This window comes from Carassius auratus, chromosome 34 (genome assembly GCF_003368295.1).
Source record: "Carassius auratus strain Wakin chromosome 34, ASM336829v1, whole genome shotgun sequence".
NCBI classification, from domain to species: Eukaryota; Metazoa; Chordata; class Actinopteri; order Cypriniformes; family Cyprinidae; genus Carassius; species Carassius auratus.
In genome coordinates this window covers 20,348,076-20,363,305 of record NC_039276.1, presented here as the reverse complement: position 1 = coordinate 20,363,305, position 15,230 = coordinate 20,348,076, and the positions used below count along the sequence as shown (strand labels likewise).

Sequence of the window (15,230 nt, the reverse complement as noted above, 5' to 3'; positions counted from 1 at the left end):
GCATGGTAAAAGAAGTTGCAGCTGTGGCCTGTCTGAAAAACACATTTGTTTGGGCAGATTGTACAGGCGACTCATCAATTCCTAGACGAGCAACTGCCATTCGAAGCACAGCCAAAGTTTCATCGGAGGAGGACTGGGTTTGTCCAGATGACTGAACTGACTCCCCACTATACCCCTCTGCCGCTGGTTGACCAGTGAAGACAGTCTGAGGTGATGGTTGTCCAGGAACATCCATAATATCCCCATGATTATGAAAACAGGAATCTGAAGCACTTGTAGAAAGTACATCAAACTCTGAATGATGAGAAAAATAAGGGGAATCAAAAGACTGTTCCCTGGCTCCTTGGTTCTGAACATTCTCATCCTTCTCCGTCATCTTTACAGGTGTAGCAGATGTGACAGGCTGAAGCGAGTGAAGCAAGCGTTTCAGCTCTGCCATCTCTGAAGAAAGCGCCGATACAGTCATAGACAGTGAACCTTTCTCAACATGTGACTGTACATCACCTCGCGATTTGGCCTTCTTAGACGGGAGGGGAGCACCAGCTGCCGCCGACGCCCTGCGTTTCCAACTGCGCGAAGGGGCTACATCTAACTGCCGAGTTTCACCGTTGCATTAGGGTCTAACTCGGCAAGACGGAGCTGCCGTTCCGACATAGGCAAAAGGCTGCAGTACATGCATGGGTCCATGAGAGCCTCTTGCAGATGTTGAATACCTAAACACAATGGACAGATCTTCTTCAGGGAGAAGATGATTAGGGCAAAGCTTGCAAGCCAGTGGGAAACCAGTGGCGATCGAGCTGTGAGCCATAGTTACTCGCTAATAACACCCACGGATAGCACCGTTAAGGTAAAGTTAAGCGGGATGAAAAAATAATGCAAATAAAATAAAACAATTACCCCGGGTGAACCGACAGGTAATACCACAAATATCTCACGAAAAAGATAAAAAAGAGTCTAAAATGTCCGGCGGATTGAACCGAGGAACAAACACTCCGAGTAGATCAATTGAGACCGTTAACTAGGTGCGGGAAAAAAACACAAGCCACCGGATTGCACCGAGAGGCACAAGTGTTATCGATGAAGTAATATAACTCAACAAGTGCTGTAATTTAATCCAAATCCTTGGAACAGCTTGTGAGGACGAATCTAGTTGCTCAGTAAGCTGCACTTGACAGCGCGTATAGTCAATCAATACAACCTATCTCAACCAGGCGAGAAAGCGAAAGAGGAAGATTGCTGAGCTACTGTAGCCTATAACCTCCAGGGCTAGCTAGCTAGCTAGATAGATAGCTAGATAGATAGACAGACAGACAGACAGACAGACAGACAGACAGACAGACAGACAGACAGACAGATAGATAGATAGATAGATAGATAGATAGACAAATACAGATAGAGAGACAAACAGATATACAGACAGATAGAAATAGACAGACAAACAAATAGATATAGACAGACAAATATAGACAGATGGACGGACAGAAAGATAGAGAGATAAATAGACAGACAGAATGTAGTATTTGTATTTGGTGTATAAAGTAGTGTTAAGTATTCAATAAGCAGTAGGTTACTACTGCATTCAGTTTCAGGACCATGTGATGGTGCAGAGACTGAGTGATAGTCACATTCCTCTAAGTTGACCTGGTTGATCAAAGCAAGGCATAATCATACAGTGTGACGATCCACAGCCAATTACAGCTAAGAACTACCCACTTTGGAAATAAGGGACTGTTGGACATGAGCAACACCCACCCACAGTTGTTACGAGGCGAGGCAGCTAAATCAATGGAAGTACTATAATAGACTAACATTCAACAAAGTGTGAGCTTATTTAAATAATGACACTACACTCTCCACAAAAAATACACGCACTACTGAAGAAATGAATACATATTTTTGTATAGACTTTGTGGTTTCTTTCTGTCCAAGCAGGGATTATCTCACATATCTTAAAGCCAATAAAGTGAAGTGTATACATACATTGTTTTTGTTTTGTTTTAATTAAAAGTTTAAGACCTAAATAAATGAATAGTACTTATGTACTGATATGTTTATGATGATGATGCCCTGTCTGTAGCCTAATAAGAGCTAGCCAACATCTTGAAATCACATAACCAGCTTCATAATGCACAATTTATTATATCTCACTCCCCTATTATCCAGTATTTTTGCTAACAGAATAGCATATTTAATAATTAGTTTTGAATTGATATAAATATTGACAGCTACAAAATGTAACCCAGCTCACGTGAGAGCTTCACTCGCACTGACTGATCAATACAGATGGATGCTGATTAATACACTTCAGCAAGGGACAAATTACCCTCACCTCTTGGTCTGCTATTACCATGGTGACAGTGGGAGCAGAATGTTTAGTTGTCATTAATGATTAACGTTAACCAATTAGCCATCAAGTTCATATTAGTAAACTGAAGTGAAGTTTATGTATACAAAAATCTGTGTATAAATCAAGTGTAAGTATACTTATTTGTTTGACATTTGGATCAGTTAGCCGAAAACTTCTTCACAGAAACTAATGTGGCTACTACAGCACTTCATTGTGTATATTAATTTATTCATATTCATACTGTTTTCATCTAAATTTCCTCCCTTTGTAGGAGTCGGATAGTTGGGAAATCATCGAGGGGCTAAGGATCGGGCAAACGCATGTTCAGAGGCCGGAGAAACATGAAGGTTTCATGCTGAAGAAGAGGAAATGGCCTCTAAAGGGCTGGCACAAGGTTTGAAATGACTTCCACCAGCTGGTTTCCACTGTTCAGGCTGCTTTCAGAACTGTTTTTGGAGCTTGACAGCTGATAAACCAACTGCAAACCAGCTTTGCTAGGCTTGGAGACCAGCTTAAAGTCCAACCATTTTATTTGGTTTGATCTGGGTGCTAATAAACAATGTTTTACTTGTATTTCATGCTTTATTCCTTAATGTATTTACATTTAATATTAATTACATAAATGCTATTTTCTCTCTCTCTCTTCTCTTCTATACAGCGATTTTTCATTTTAGACAATGGGATCCTGAAGTACTCCAAATCTCCTGTAGATGTGAGTTGCTTTCAAATGGCTTTCTGAAGAGTGCTTCCAGCGCTGCTCTGTGAATAATAATGATGAGTTGTGTAGGTTGGTCAGAGAGAGACGGTGAGCTGTGATTGGCTGTCTGCTCTCGCTGTAGCGTGACTCAGATGAGCTCAGACTCAGGAGCAGAAACATCACTGAGCACTGACGCAACAAGGACAGAGTGAATGTGTGTGTGTGTGTGTGTGTGGAAACACACCTTTTACTTAGAAATGCACATTAAAGAGAAAGTTCACCCAAAAAGTAACATTTCTGTCTTCATTTATTCACCCTCAAGTTGTTCCAATCAGTTGTTTCATGCTATGAAAGTCAGTGAGGACAAACAACTGTGTGTTTTCCAACATTCTTCAAAATATATTCTTTTATGTTCAGCAGGAGAGAAAAATGTCCTCATTGAGCAGAACCTGGGGATGAAACTATGATATTGTGTGTTTGTTCGTTTCAGATTCAGAAAGGAAAGCTTCATGGCAGTATAGATGTGGGTCTGTCTGTGATGTCCATCAAGAAAAGAGCTCGCCGCATAGATCTGGACACAGAAGAGCACATTTATCATCTGAAGGTCTGTGATCTGCTTGATCTGTTTGTGCATTCGTTGAAATAAGAGTGCAGCGTTTCTTCATCTTCAGGCATTTTTATGTCTCAGGGGTTTATTTTCATTTCTTTTTAATCTTTTTGTTATTTAAAGGTCACATTACATCTGTCTTGGAAACTCTTTTCATGTCTCCATCAGTTTGTTTTTGATGCATGCTGTGAACTGGCTGTCACCTAACTCTGTCTCTGTCTATCTGTTTCTCCTTGAAGGTGAAGTCTCCAGATGTTTTTGACATCTGGGTGTGCAAGCTGCGTCACCATCGTTTGTTCCGTCAGAACGAGATTGTTCGCTCTCCTCGTGATGCTACGTTACGGACCTTCCCTCCGTCGGCCAGCGCAGAGTCACCCCAGAACACCTCTTCCAGCGCACACCAAAACAAGGTCATTCCTGACTCCTGTTTGTGTTCATGTTGTTGTCTGTAGTTATTAAAAATTAATTCAAATTCAGCTTATTGTGCACAAGCTAGCTCCATTCTGGCATGTAACAGCCATTTTTCAACCTCCAGTTTCCAATGGAAGCATTATGGGTCGCAAATGCAGTTTCATGTTGACCATAACAACAACAACAACAACATAATCAAGGTCAAGCTTCTTTCAGACAGCTGTGTAAATGTGTGTGTGTGTGTGCCCTTTCAGCAGGGTAAACCCAGTACTCTGCCCTGGCAGCTGCCGGCGTCCTGTAGTAATGGACAGAGTAAAGTGGCAGCCTGGTTACAGGAGTCTGAGGAGATGGACAAGTGTTCAGAAGGTAAGCCTGTAAATAATTTTGATCCAAAATACAGCAAAAGTGGTAATATTGTATACTATTTAAAATAACTGCTTTATATTTGAATATATTTTTAAATGTAATTTATTTATGTGATTTCAAAGCTGAATTTTCAGCATCATTACTCCAGTCTTCAGTGTCACATGATCCTTCAGAAATCATTCTAATGGACTGATTTGCTGCTTGAAAAAAAACATTTATTATTATAATTATTCTGAATAATAATATTTAAAACAGTTGAGTACATTTTTGTCAGCATTCTGTGATGAAAAGAAAGATCCAAAGATCGAGCATTTAACTGAAATTAAAAGCTTTTGTAACATTATACACTAAACCATTCAAAAGTTTGGAGGCAGTATATACAGGTCAGATAATTAGAATATCATCAAAAAGTTTATTTATTTCACTAATTCCATTCAAAAAGTGAAACTTGTGTATTATATTCTTTCATTACATACAGACTGATATATTACAAATGTTTATTTCTTTCTTCATTTTGATGATTATAACTGACAACTAAGGAAAATCCCAAATTCAGTATCTCAGGAAATTATAATATTACTTAAGACCAATACAAAGAAAGGATTTTTAGAAATCTTGGTGAACTGAAAAGTATAAAAATGAAAAGTATGAGCATGTACAGCACTCAATATTTAGTTGTGGCTCCTTTTGCCTGAATTACTGCAGCAATGTGGCGTGGCATGGAGTCGATCAGTCTGTGGCACTGCTCAGGTGTTATGAGAGCACAGGTTGCTCTGATAGTGGCCTTCAGCTCTTCTACATTGTTGGGTCTGGCATATCGCATCTTCCTCTTTACAATACCCTATGGGGTTAAGGTCAGGCGAGTTTGCTGGCCGATTAAGAACAGGGATGCCATGGTCCTTAAGAACCAGGCGCTGTTAGCTTTATCACTGTGTGCAGGTGCCAAGTCCTGTTGGAAAATGAAATCTGCATCTCCAAAAGTTTGTCAGCAGTTTGTCGTTTTGTCAGCAGCAGGAAGCATGAAGTGCTCTAAAACTTCCTGGTATACGGCTGTGTTGACCTTGGAACACAGTGGACCAACACCAGCAGATGACATGGCACCCCAAACCATCACTGAATGTAGAAACTTTACACTGGACCTCAAGCAATGTGGATTGTGTGCCTCTCCTCTCTTCCCCCAGACTCTGAGATCCTGATATCCACAGGAAATGCAAAATTTACTTTAATCAGAGAACATAACTTTGGACCACTCAGCAGCAGTCCAGTCCTTTTTGAAGCGAGACACTTCTGGCACTGTCTGTTGTTCAAGAATGGCCCGACACAAAAAATGAGAAGCTGAAACCCATGTCTTGCATACATCTGTGCGTATTGGTTCTTGAAGCACTGACTCCAGCTGCAGTCCACTCTTTGTGAATCTCCCCCACATTTGTGAATGGGTTTTGTTTCACAATGTAAAACTTGTACACTTTTTTCTACCACATCTTTTCCTTCCCTTCAGCTCTCTATTAATGTGCTTGAACACAGAGCTCTGTGAACAGCCAGCCTTTTTTGCAATGACCTTTTGTGTCATTGGTCGTCTTTTGGACAACTGTCAAGTCAGCAGTCTTCCCCATGATTGTGAAGCCTACAGAACTAGACTGAGAGACCATTTAAAGGCATTTGCAGGTGTTTTGAGTTAATTAACTGATTAGAGTGCGGCACCAGGTGTCTTCAATATTGATCCTTTTCACAATATTCTAATTTTCTGAGATACTGAATTTGGGATTTTCCTTAGTTGTCAGTTATAATCATTAAAATTAAAAGAAATAAACATTTGAAATATATCAGTCTGTGTGTAATGAATGAATATAATACACAAGTTTCACTTTTTGAATGGAATTAGTGTAAAATTTTCAACTTTTATTATATTTATTATATGACCAGCACCTGTATATATATATATATATATATATATATATATATATATATATATATATATATATATATATATATATATATATATATATATATATATATATATATATAATATATAAACCACTCTTCTGTGTGCTTGGGGTCATTGTCCTGTTGGAAAGTAAACAGTCTACAGTTCTGAATGCTCTAGAAGGGTTTTCATGAAGGCTATCTTAACATTTTTGTGTGCCGAGATTTTTTTCTACTCTGACGAGTCCCTCAATACCTGCCACTGAAAAAAAAAGGGAAAAAAGTTGTATATAGCAGTTTAACATTAGGGGTATGAATACTTTCTATAGGCCCTGTAAAAATTTAAATAGAAAGCAGTTATTTTAAATTGAACAAATATTTCACAATATTACTGCTTTTGCTGTATTTTGGATCAAATAAATGCAGCCTTGGTGAGCAGAAAAGACTTCTTCATTAAACATGAAAAATCTTACTGTTCAAAAACGGACTGGTTGTGTGTGTGTGTGTGTGTGTGTGTGAATGTGTGTGTGTGTGTGTGTGTATATATTATTACGGACTTGTATTAAAAAAAAAAACTACATTTGAGTCTCATACAAACCTATAGAAGTCGACGTGTATTTGTATTTCAGAACTTGCCTACTGCCAGTCTAGTCTTTTAGAATTGAGTCAACTGCTGCAAAGTCTGGAGATCTTACATAGGACACAGTCAGCCCCCAACTTCACCGACATGCAGGTATATCCACACACACACACACACACGCACGCACGCACGCACGCACGCAGCAATTTCTAGGTGTCTAGTTTATTTGTACAGATTGTGTTGCAGACAGATTGTGTTTCTCCTTGGCTGCGCTTACACTGCAAACCTAATTCACAGGTTCTGGCACCTGTCTGATGTTTTGTCTGTTTACATTCACATGTGTTTATATTAATATCCCGCCAGACAATTTAGCATCATAAAGGCCAAACTTTTCATTGCACATTGTCAATGCATTAAAACAAATCACTCGGCATAGCTATATTGGGAATAGGTTGAGAGTGTAATGCAGCTATATAATATATACAGCAGCTTTACATAATTCAGACATCCCTAACCCTCAAACTAATTTCAACCCCTGAAACACTACATGATTCTTCCTTCAGTATTTCTCTGATGTCATTCTTATGAAATAATAACTCAGGCCACTCCTCACACATTTACATCTTTTTGTTGTTGTTGTTGTTGTTGTTGTCACTGCCAATGGATTGAGTGCTTCAGTTTTCTGCTATTAACCCTCTCACCACTTTGATTTGCATGTGTGAATGTGTCCATGTAATTTAGAGTAACTGTGTAGATTTGACAAAGAAAGAGAAGCGAGTCAGCAGAAGATGGAGGACTAGAAGTGTCAGCAAAGATGCAAAATTGCAACAGCAGGTACATCTTCAAAACACCCAAAATCAACAGTGAGAGGAATTTACTACTAGCCATATATTGTTTATTGCACTGTCTGCATCATATTAGCATCTGATTTACTGAAATTATGGACATCTGAAACTGTGCTGAATCCAGTTTGCATGATGCAGTTAGTATACTTACAGAAGGATTATGTTTTATAGAGGCCCTAGCTGACTACCACAATCTGGTATACTTTACAGATACTTTACAGAATTGATCAAGCATTGTAATTCAGGCATCTGCATCAGTTTAAAATTTCAAAAGTGTGCCTTCATGCAGAAGATGCTCAAGTGTTTAGTGATTTAGCCACACAGTCTTAATGCAGCAGCAACCACAGCTGAGAGAGTTTAGAGTGTGTCAGTTTCCTTAACCTTCACTCACACATCCATGACCACTTACACTCTGAACAACCTCATTATTGCAGTCCTTAACCTCAGCAATAGCATCATAGGACACCGCCTGCTGCGGTCTAACTCTGAAGCTCTGACATTTGACTCAGTGCATCCATTATAAACCATTTAAACTGTTTCTGGACCTTTAACAGCGTATCGGACATAGTTTAAAAGACTTTTTCCATTTATCATGGATTTACAGACAAGAGAGTGTGAGTGAATGGGACTGGCCATTTCTGTTTTATTCCCTCATAAATGTTTTGTTGGAATGGGTCATTTATTTGGATCACTACAGTGGTATGTGAAAGTATGGGAACACAATACATTAAAGGTCCTGTTCTTCATGATTCCATGTTTCCAACTTTAGTTAGTGTGTAATGTTGTTGTTGTTAGAGTATAAATAATATATGTAAAATTCTATAGCTCAAAGTTCAATGCCAAGCAAGATATTTTATTTAACAGAATTCGCCTACACCTAACGACCCGTTTGGACTACATCCCTCTAGTTCCTGCAGGAATGATGTCACTAGAACAGTTTTTTGACTAGCCTCCGCCCACAGGAATACACAAAAAAGGGGGCGTGGTCTTGTTGCGCTCCGACGGAGAAGAAGGAAAGAGTTGCGTTTTTAGAGTGCGTTTGTCGCCATGTCATTGAAGCGCTGTTATTTTCATCTCTGAGTCCAGTCATCTTTGTTTGGTCTTCCCAGGATGCTGTACTTAGAGATCAATGGTTACAATTTATGTTTAACTCTGTTCCCGAAAATTATAATCCACATGTAAAACTATGTGCAGCACATTTTGCTGAGGACAGCTTCCTCAATCTCAATCAGTTTAATGCCAGATTCACACAGTTCCCTCTTTGTCTGGAGAAGGCGTTGTTTATGGACCACAAAAGGTAAGTGTATTTTATTATTATTGTACTGTTGGTACAAATCCTGCCCACTTACTTCTGAAAACTAGTCCAAAACTAGTCCAATCGCGTTTGCAGGAGGGCTGCGTGCGCTCAGCCGCTGTCGAATCACAACACAGGAACCGCTGGCCCAATCAGAACTCGTTACGTATTTCAGAAGGAGGGACTTTATAGAACAAGGAAGTCATCAGCCCGTTTTTATTACAGTGAAAACAGCGGTATACAAATAGGTGAATTGTGTGAAAAATACTGTTGTATGCCCTTCGATAGCAACAGAAGATACTTACATGTTTCCCGGAAGACAAATTAAGTACAATTGACCTTAATCTTCAAATTTAAAAAGTTTTCACCCCCTGGCTCTTAAAGGTGCTGTAGGGAACTTTTGTAAAAAAAAATATTTTTTACATATTTATTAAACCTGTCATTATGTCCTGACAGTAGAATATGAGACAGATAATCTGTGGAAAAAATCAAGCTCCTCTGGCTCCTCCCAGTGCTCCTATTGCCATTTGATGTTACAGACCGCTCCCGGTAAGAAATCAACCAATCAGAGCTGCGGTCCGTAACTTTGTTTGTGTTCAAAATGTAGAAAAATTTATATAATAAGCGAGTACACCATGAATCCATTTTCCAAACCGTGTTTTTGGCTTGTCCTGAATCTCTAGGGTGCACCTATAATAAGTGTTTATATTCAGACTATTTTAGATTGCTTCGGGGATACCGCGGCGGAGTAACCCAGTACCTTTGTGATTCTTCATAGACATAAACAGAGAGAAGTAGTTTCGGCTACGATGTTTTTCCGCAAGACACAAGCAGTTCTGTTTATTAAACGCCAGAGCGTCAAAAGTTCCCTACCGCAGCTTTAATGCATTGTGTTTGAGTCCTTCAATTGTCCTCAGTGTGAAAAGATGGATCTCAAAATCATAGTTACTGCTGGAAAGGTTTCAAATATGCAAAAGATGCTGGAAAACTGAAGAATCTGCAGGACATGAAGGATTTTTCTGAAGAACTGTGCTCAGTTTAACTGTTCAGAACAAACAAGGGACTCATGCACAGCCATAAAAAAAAAAAAAAAGAAAGACAGTCGAGCATCATCAGGTAACAGCACACAGTATTAAGAACCAAGGGTTCACACATTTTTGAATGGGGTTATTTTAATAATTTTTTTATATATATATATTTTTTTTTCTTTTGGACTAAATGTAAACATATTTTATGTAAAATATCTTAGGACAGTACAAAAAAATAAATAAAATGGATTTTGTATGATCTCTCTTATTTTGTTAAAATGATTCACGTTTTCACATATTCTGCCAGAGGTTCCCAAACTTTTGCATGCCACTGTAATTAAGAATGAACAAACACAACTCAGCACAACTCAGAAAACAAATGAAGGTTATATGTAAGATAAGTAATTTGATACTAAAGTTGCAAAATGTGTGAAATTATGTTGTTCATAAGAATGTCTGCCCCATAGAATTTAATCTGAAGTGCACTACTGTAAAACCAATTTTTGTTGTCAAAGCACTCAGTTATTCGACAGATCCACATATGCTGGGGTGTTACTTGTTTTCATCCCTAATAAGGTCATCTGTAATGAATCAGAAAGGCTCTCTGTGGTGTTGACATGTTAATGGGGTGTGTGTATGAGTAACTCTTGAGATGTGTATCTGGCTCTTGTGTTCACCCCCAGGTCCAGTCACTTCCCCAGTCACACAGTGCTAAAGTAAGCAGAACCTTCACTGTGATGTTATCTTTGTGTTACACCATGACATCACCATGCTGTAGTCTCTCAACCGCTTGCATGCAGTGCTGCTTTACATCTTCTCTGCAAAACATTATGTCAGTGTGACCTTTTTAGAAATAACTTTAGGTTATTGTTGTAACCCAAGTTCACTGAAAGCATTATGGGACTATGTAGACTATCATGGGACACACATCTGTATGGCAGTCCTTGAATCTCTATGCCATCACACATTTAGATCACTGGCCCCGCCTCTTTCCACATAAACTACTGCACAGACTCAACTCATTCAAGTTCAGCTCTTCTGTAAGCCAATGAGAAAGGTCTTCCTTAGTGAACTGGGGTTACAGTTATAACCATTAGTTCTCTTTTAGTCCAATCGCTTGGCATCTTACTGTTGGATATGGCAAACTCCAACTAGTTAAGATCTTAAAATAAGACCAACTGCACATGTCCAACCCACAAAAAGATATGCAGGTATGGAACAACAAGACGTTGAGTAAATAATTAGTAAAAGCCTTCCTTTTTAGGGTGAACTATCCCTTCCCTTCAAAACCCTGCTTCTGGCTTTTAGTTCTAGGCTATAAAATTTCACCAATATGTAAAGTGGGAAGCCCAGTCTACCAGTAAACATAACTTCTACAGAGAAGTCTCTAAACAAGACTAAAGAGGTAGTCATTCCACCAGCAGAATGAACCTTTAACTCCTGGAGGCCTCTTAATGAATAATGCATCTTGATGTCTTGCCTTAACCAGTGAGACAAGTGTTGACAAGATTGCTGTACCTCTTGCTGGATTTACAAAAACTGCTCACCATCCACCAGATACAAACAGTATATCGCATATCCTGCCCAGACCAGAATGGGGGTGGATGAAAAGCTGGGATTTCAAATTCCAGACAAGAAAACATGCATTATTTGATGCATTGGGGACAAATGCCAGATTGGGGTGTAAAGTTATCTCAGATAAGATGTGAACCTGAGGCATGCAGGGTTAATAGAAAGCCTCTTCAGCCCCTACATGCCTCGCTGTGGTGAATGTGAGTAGTAATCTTATATCAGACAGTCTTGATATCCACCCTCTTGAAATTCCATGATGAAATCATCTGCTTGGTAGCCAGACAGGAATGGTACACCCTTTATTCAAAGCCTGAATGTGATCCTGCTCCACTGATCCAAGAATGTCTTATAAAGCATAACAACAGAAATATATTAATGTGGTCTACATGACTGCTTGAGGCTGTCTACACCGAAAGCATAAAACGGAAATCCCAAAATTTATGTGAAGGTCAAAAATAGAACTGGGCATCAGTTTTCTGTCAGTGCTTCATCACATTGTGTCACACCACATTTGTTGATCCGCTTACATTAGGGGTGTAATGGTACATGTATTCGTCCTGAACGTCACAGTTCATTTCATGCAGTCAGATGACGAATACAGTCAGTCACAAGCAATCAATCCAGAAGGGACATGCACGGTACTGCAATGCTAACTGTCACAACTGGAGAGAGCTGAAGAAGAGACGATCCACGCACCAACCCAAAACGAGAATGGCGAGTTCAGACGCCACGCAAGAGCTCGAAGAACCATCTGCAGGTTTTAAATCAGTAGTGTGGGAAAGTTTCAGGTTCTAGAGATGCTCTGCCCGACCGACTATAAATCTAGACAAGTTTTTAGTTTTATTTTGGCCAATCTCAGTTCCAGAATTACACACAAACTGCATTGCAATCATTTCCCAAAATGAACTCTGTAAAGAGGAGAAAATACTGTACCAGGCAGATCAAGCTCACTGTTCACGTCATCAGAAATGTTTAGATGGCATTTTCTTTTCCTCTAACCTCCATAAAATGCATATTAAAGTAGTGTTTATAAGCGCTGCGCTGTTTACAACAGTAACCCAGGAAATGCTCTATCATTGCTGTTCCCTGTGTGCCACCTGCTGTCAAAGAGTGAATCTACAGTTTCATTCAGAACGTCTGCCATGTTTGTTTTGTGGAGGTGTCTTATGTAACATAATTTGACAAATCTGAAGTCAAATCATTCTGTTTTTGCATTAAATCTTTAAATTACACAATCTAATTAACAAATCAAAAACAACTGCTCATGCTTACATGTATGTAGCACTACTGTCTGTTCAAAATAAATGAAAAAATGAAAATTTCTGTTGTACCGAACTCGTATCAAACCGTGGCCCCAAAACCGAGGTATTCACTGAACTGTGAATTCTGGGTACCATGATGCCCCTAGGTTTACAACTGGTGTCAACAAGGTTTTACAGTCAAGTAACAACCTAATAAAATTAGCTCAAGCCCTCAGAATTGTGTCAGTGACGTTCAGAAACATGCCAAATGAGATTGGATTGGAATCCAAAGTACAAATATTTAGATACTGTGGATGTTGCTGAAATAACTTGCATTGTTCCAGAGAAATTCAATCTATTTTAACATTCACAATTTTTCTACTAACTATGGATTCCGTGACCATAGTGGAGAAGCACAATAAACAGTGCAGAGTTTCAGATAGTTGATATGCACACTTCATGCATAGATGTGTCTCTCATGGTGAACTTTGTTGTTCATCCTATCACTGAACTAGACTCTTGTTCCTCCAAATGTACAATGCTCTAGGCATCGAGCTGACAGTCCACTGCATTAATGTCTTCAGGGAGTCAACTTCACAGAAGTCACCAATCTCCGAACATCCCTAACTAAAAGACTAAAAGTAGTCCTAATGGTATGTCAAATGCTTAACAGACTCAAAGACGAAAGGACACAAATGTCCTCAAAATGAACTGGTTCAAGCTATTTTGAAATCTTATCCTCTTCTGTTACAACATGGATGCTTGGTCCTTGGAGCCCCATGCACACAGACTTTGTCAAAGATAACTTTTTTCTAGGATTATGACCAACCACAGTTCTTGTAAGTATAAAATTATGTAGAAATCTTTTGTCAGAGATGAAGGAGGATGTTTAAATATCCACCCTTGATATCTGTAGAGGTAAATAACTTTTTTCTATGTACAGAATTCAAAGATTAAGAATATTGATATACAAATCCTTACCATTTGAATTCTGAGATAACTGTTCAGAGCTCCAGATCCAGAACAGAGAAAATGTCTCATTCCTTCTTGATAGAGTTGCCACTCAGATTCACACTGACCAGGACAAACTTGGGACCAATTAATAACTTGGATAACGTGTAGATTGCACAAGTAGGAAAAATGTTAAATTTAATGCTGAGCCTGTGCATTTTGCATTTTGAGTTGTGGGTACTCCATGACCAGGGTTGGGATCCAGTGGCCTAGACCAGTGGCCTTAAGGCATGCTAGTGTAAGGCTTCATGAAAGACCACACAGTTGCATGTACTGTACCATAATGAGATGTTAAGCAAGTCAACCAAAAGATAACAGAATGTTATCTTAGATTTGAAGCATACAGCTGCAGCAATAACAAAAAGCAATTTATAAAAAAAATCTGGATGTCTTCGGCTCTTCATGATGGGGTTCTGTTCTGACTCAGACTACCTCTACTTTCAGCTAAGCACTTTAAGACTTAACACAGCCTGTGTTGACCTAGTGTGACTATGTGAATGTTGTTTTGATTATTTGAGTTCATAATAACATGTTAATGCATGATGATGGTTCACATGTTATCATGAGCTGATGTATGAATTAACTTCATTTCACTGTTGACGTGTGTGCTTAACTTTATCACGGCTTGGCCCTTATGTGTGTTTTTGTGTGTCTGTAAACTCTTTACTGCAGTCTAACTAAACTACACTCATCCATTCTAGACTTCAGATGTCCCCAGTTTGGTTTTTCCTCAGCCGATGGAATCACTCAGCTCTAAGACAGACTGTTTGCCCTCCTTGCGTTCGGAGGCCCATGTTGCTGGTTATCCCAAGACTGTGTCTGGGATCACTTCTGTCTCACTGTAGTTTGTGTGTGTGTTTCAGGTTCCCCTGAGTGTAAGCATGTCTCAAGTGCGTCTCCACTCCTCCAATCCTAACCTATGTGCAGAGTTGGCTGATTTTCAAACCCCAGTCACACGTCTGACGGACAGTATCGACAGCGCCAGTGATTACATCAAACTGCAGGAAGATTTCTGCATAATTGCACAAAAAGGTGAAAAAGCATTCATGCACCACAAGGCACTGGATCTACATTGCCATTGTAAAAAAATTAAAATTGTTGTTTTTAAGTTGTGATCTTCTCAAAATCTGCAATTTTGGGAACTTTATGAATCTGTTATTGTTACTGTTACAGTGTTATGTATGTTTAAGTTTGTAAGATTAAAATTTATGTTGTACAAGCATTACAAACCATAAACAAGGATCATTTTGATAAGTATGTAGTCAAGACCAATTCTTTTGTTCATGGAGGTTCACTGAGATATGTTGG

General features: G+C 39.0%; 1 protein-coding gene across 7 annotated transcripts in view; it reads left to right on the top strand.

The window, feature by feature from the left end:
• Positions 1 to 15,230, top strand: part of LOC113053492 (oxysterol-binding protein-related protein 6-like) — a 57,943-nt gene that overhangs the window by 23,902 nt on the left and 18,811 nt on the right. For 2 of the 7 annotated variants that reach the window (XM_026218578.1, XM_026218582.1), the window contains exons 3-11: positions 2,619 to 2,741; positions 3,006 to 3,059; positions 3,535 to 3,648; positions 3,891 to 4,061; positions 4,320 to 4,428; positions 6,981 to 7,084; positions 7,673 to 7,765; positions 10,782 to 10,814; positions 14,786 to 14,954. In XM_026218578.1, the coding sequence (XP_026074363.1) occupies positions 2,619 to 2,741; positions 3,006 to 3,059; positions 3,535 to 3,648; positions 3,891 to 4,061; positions 4,320 to 4,428; positions 6,981 to 7,084; positions 7,673 to 7,765; positions 10,782 to 10,814; positions 14,786 to 14,954 (970 nt within the window). Of the gene's footprint in view, positions 1 to 2,618; positions 2,742 to 3,005; positions 3,060 to 3,534; positions 3,649 to 3,890; positions 4,062 to 4,316; positions 4,429 to 6,980; positions 7,085 to 7,672; positions 7,766 to 10,781; positions 10,815 to 14,785; positions 14,955 to 15,230 lie in introns of all 7 variants that reach the window. The other 5 variants (XM_026218575.1, XM_026218577.1, XM_026218579.1 and 2 more) reach the window with 4 other exon arrangements.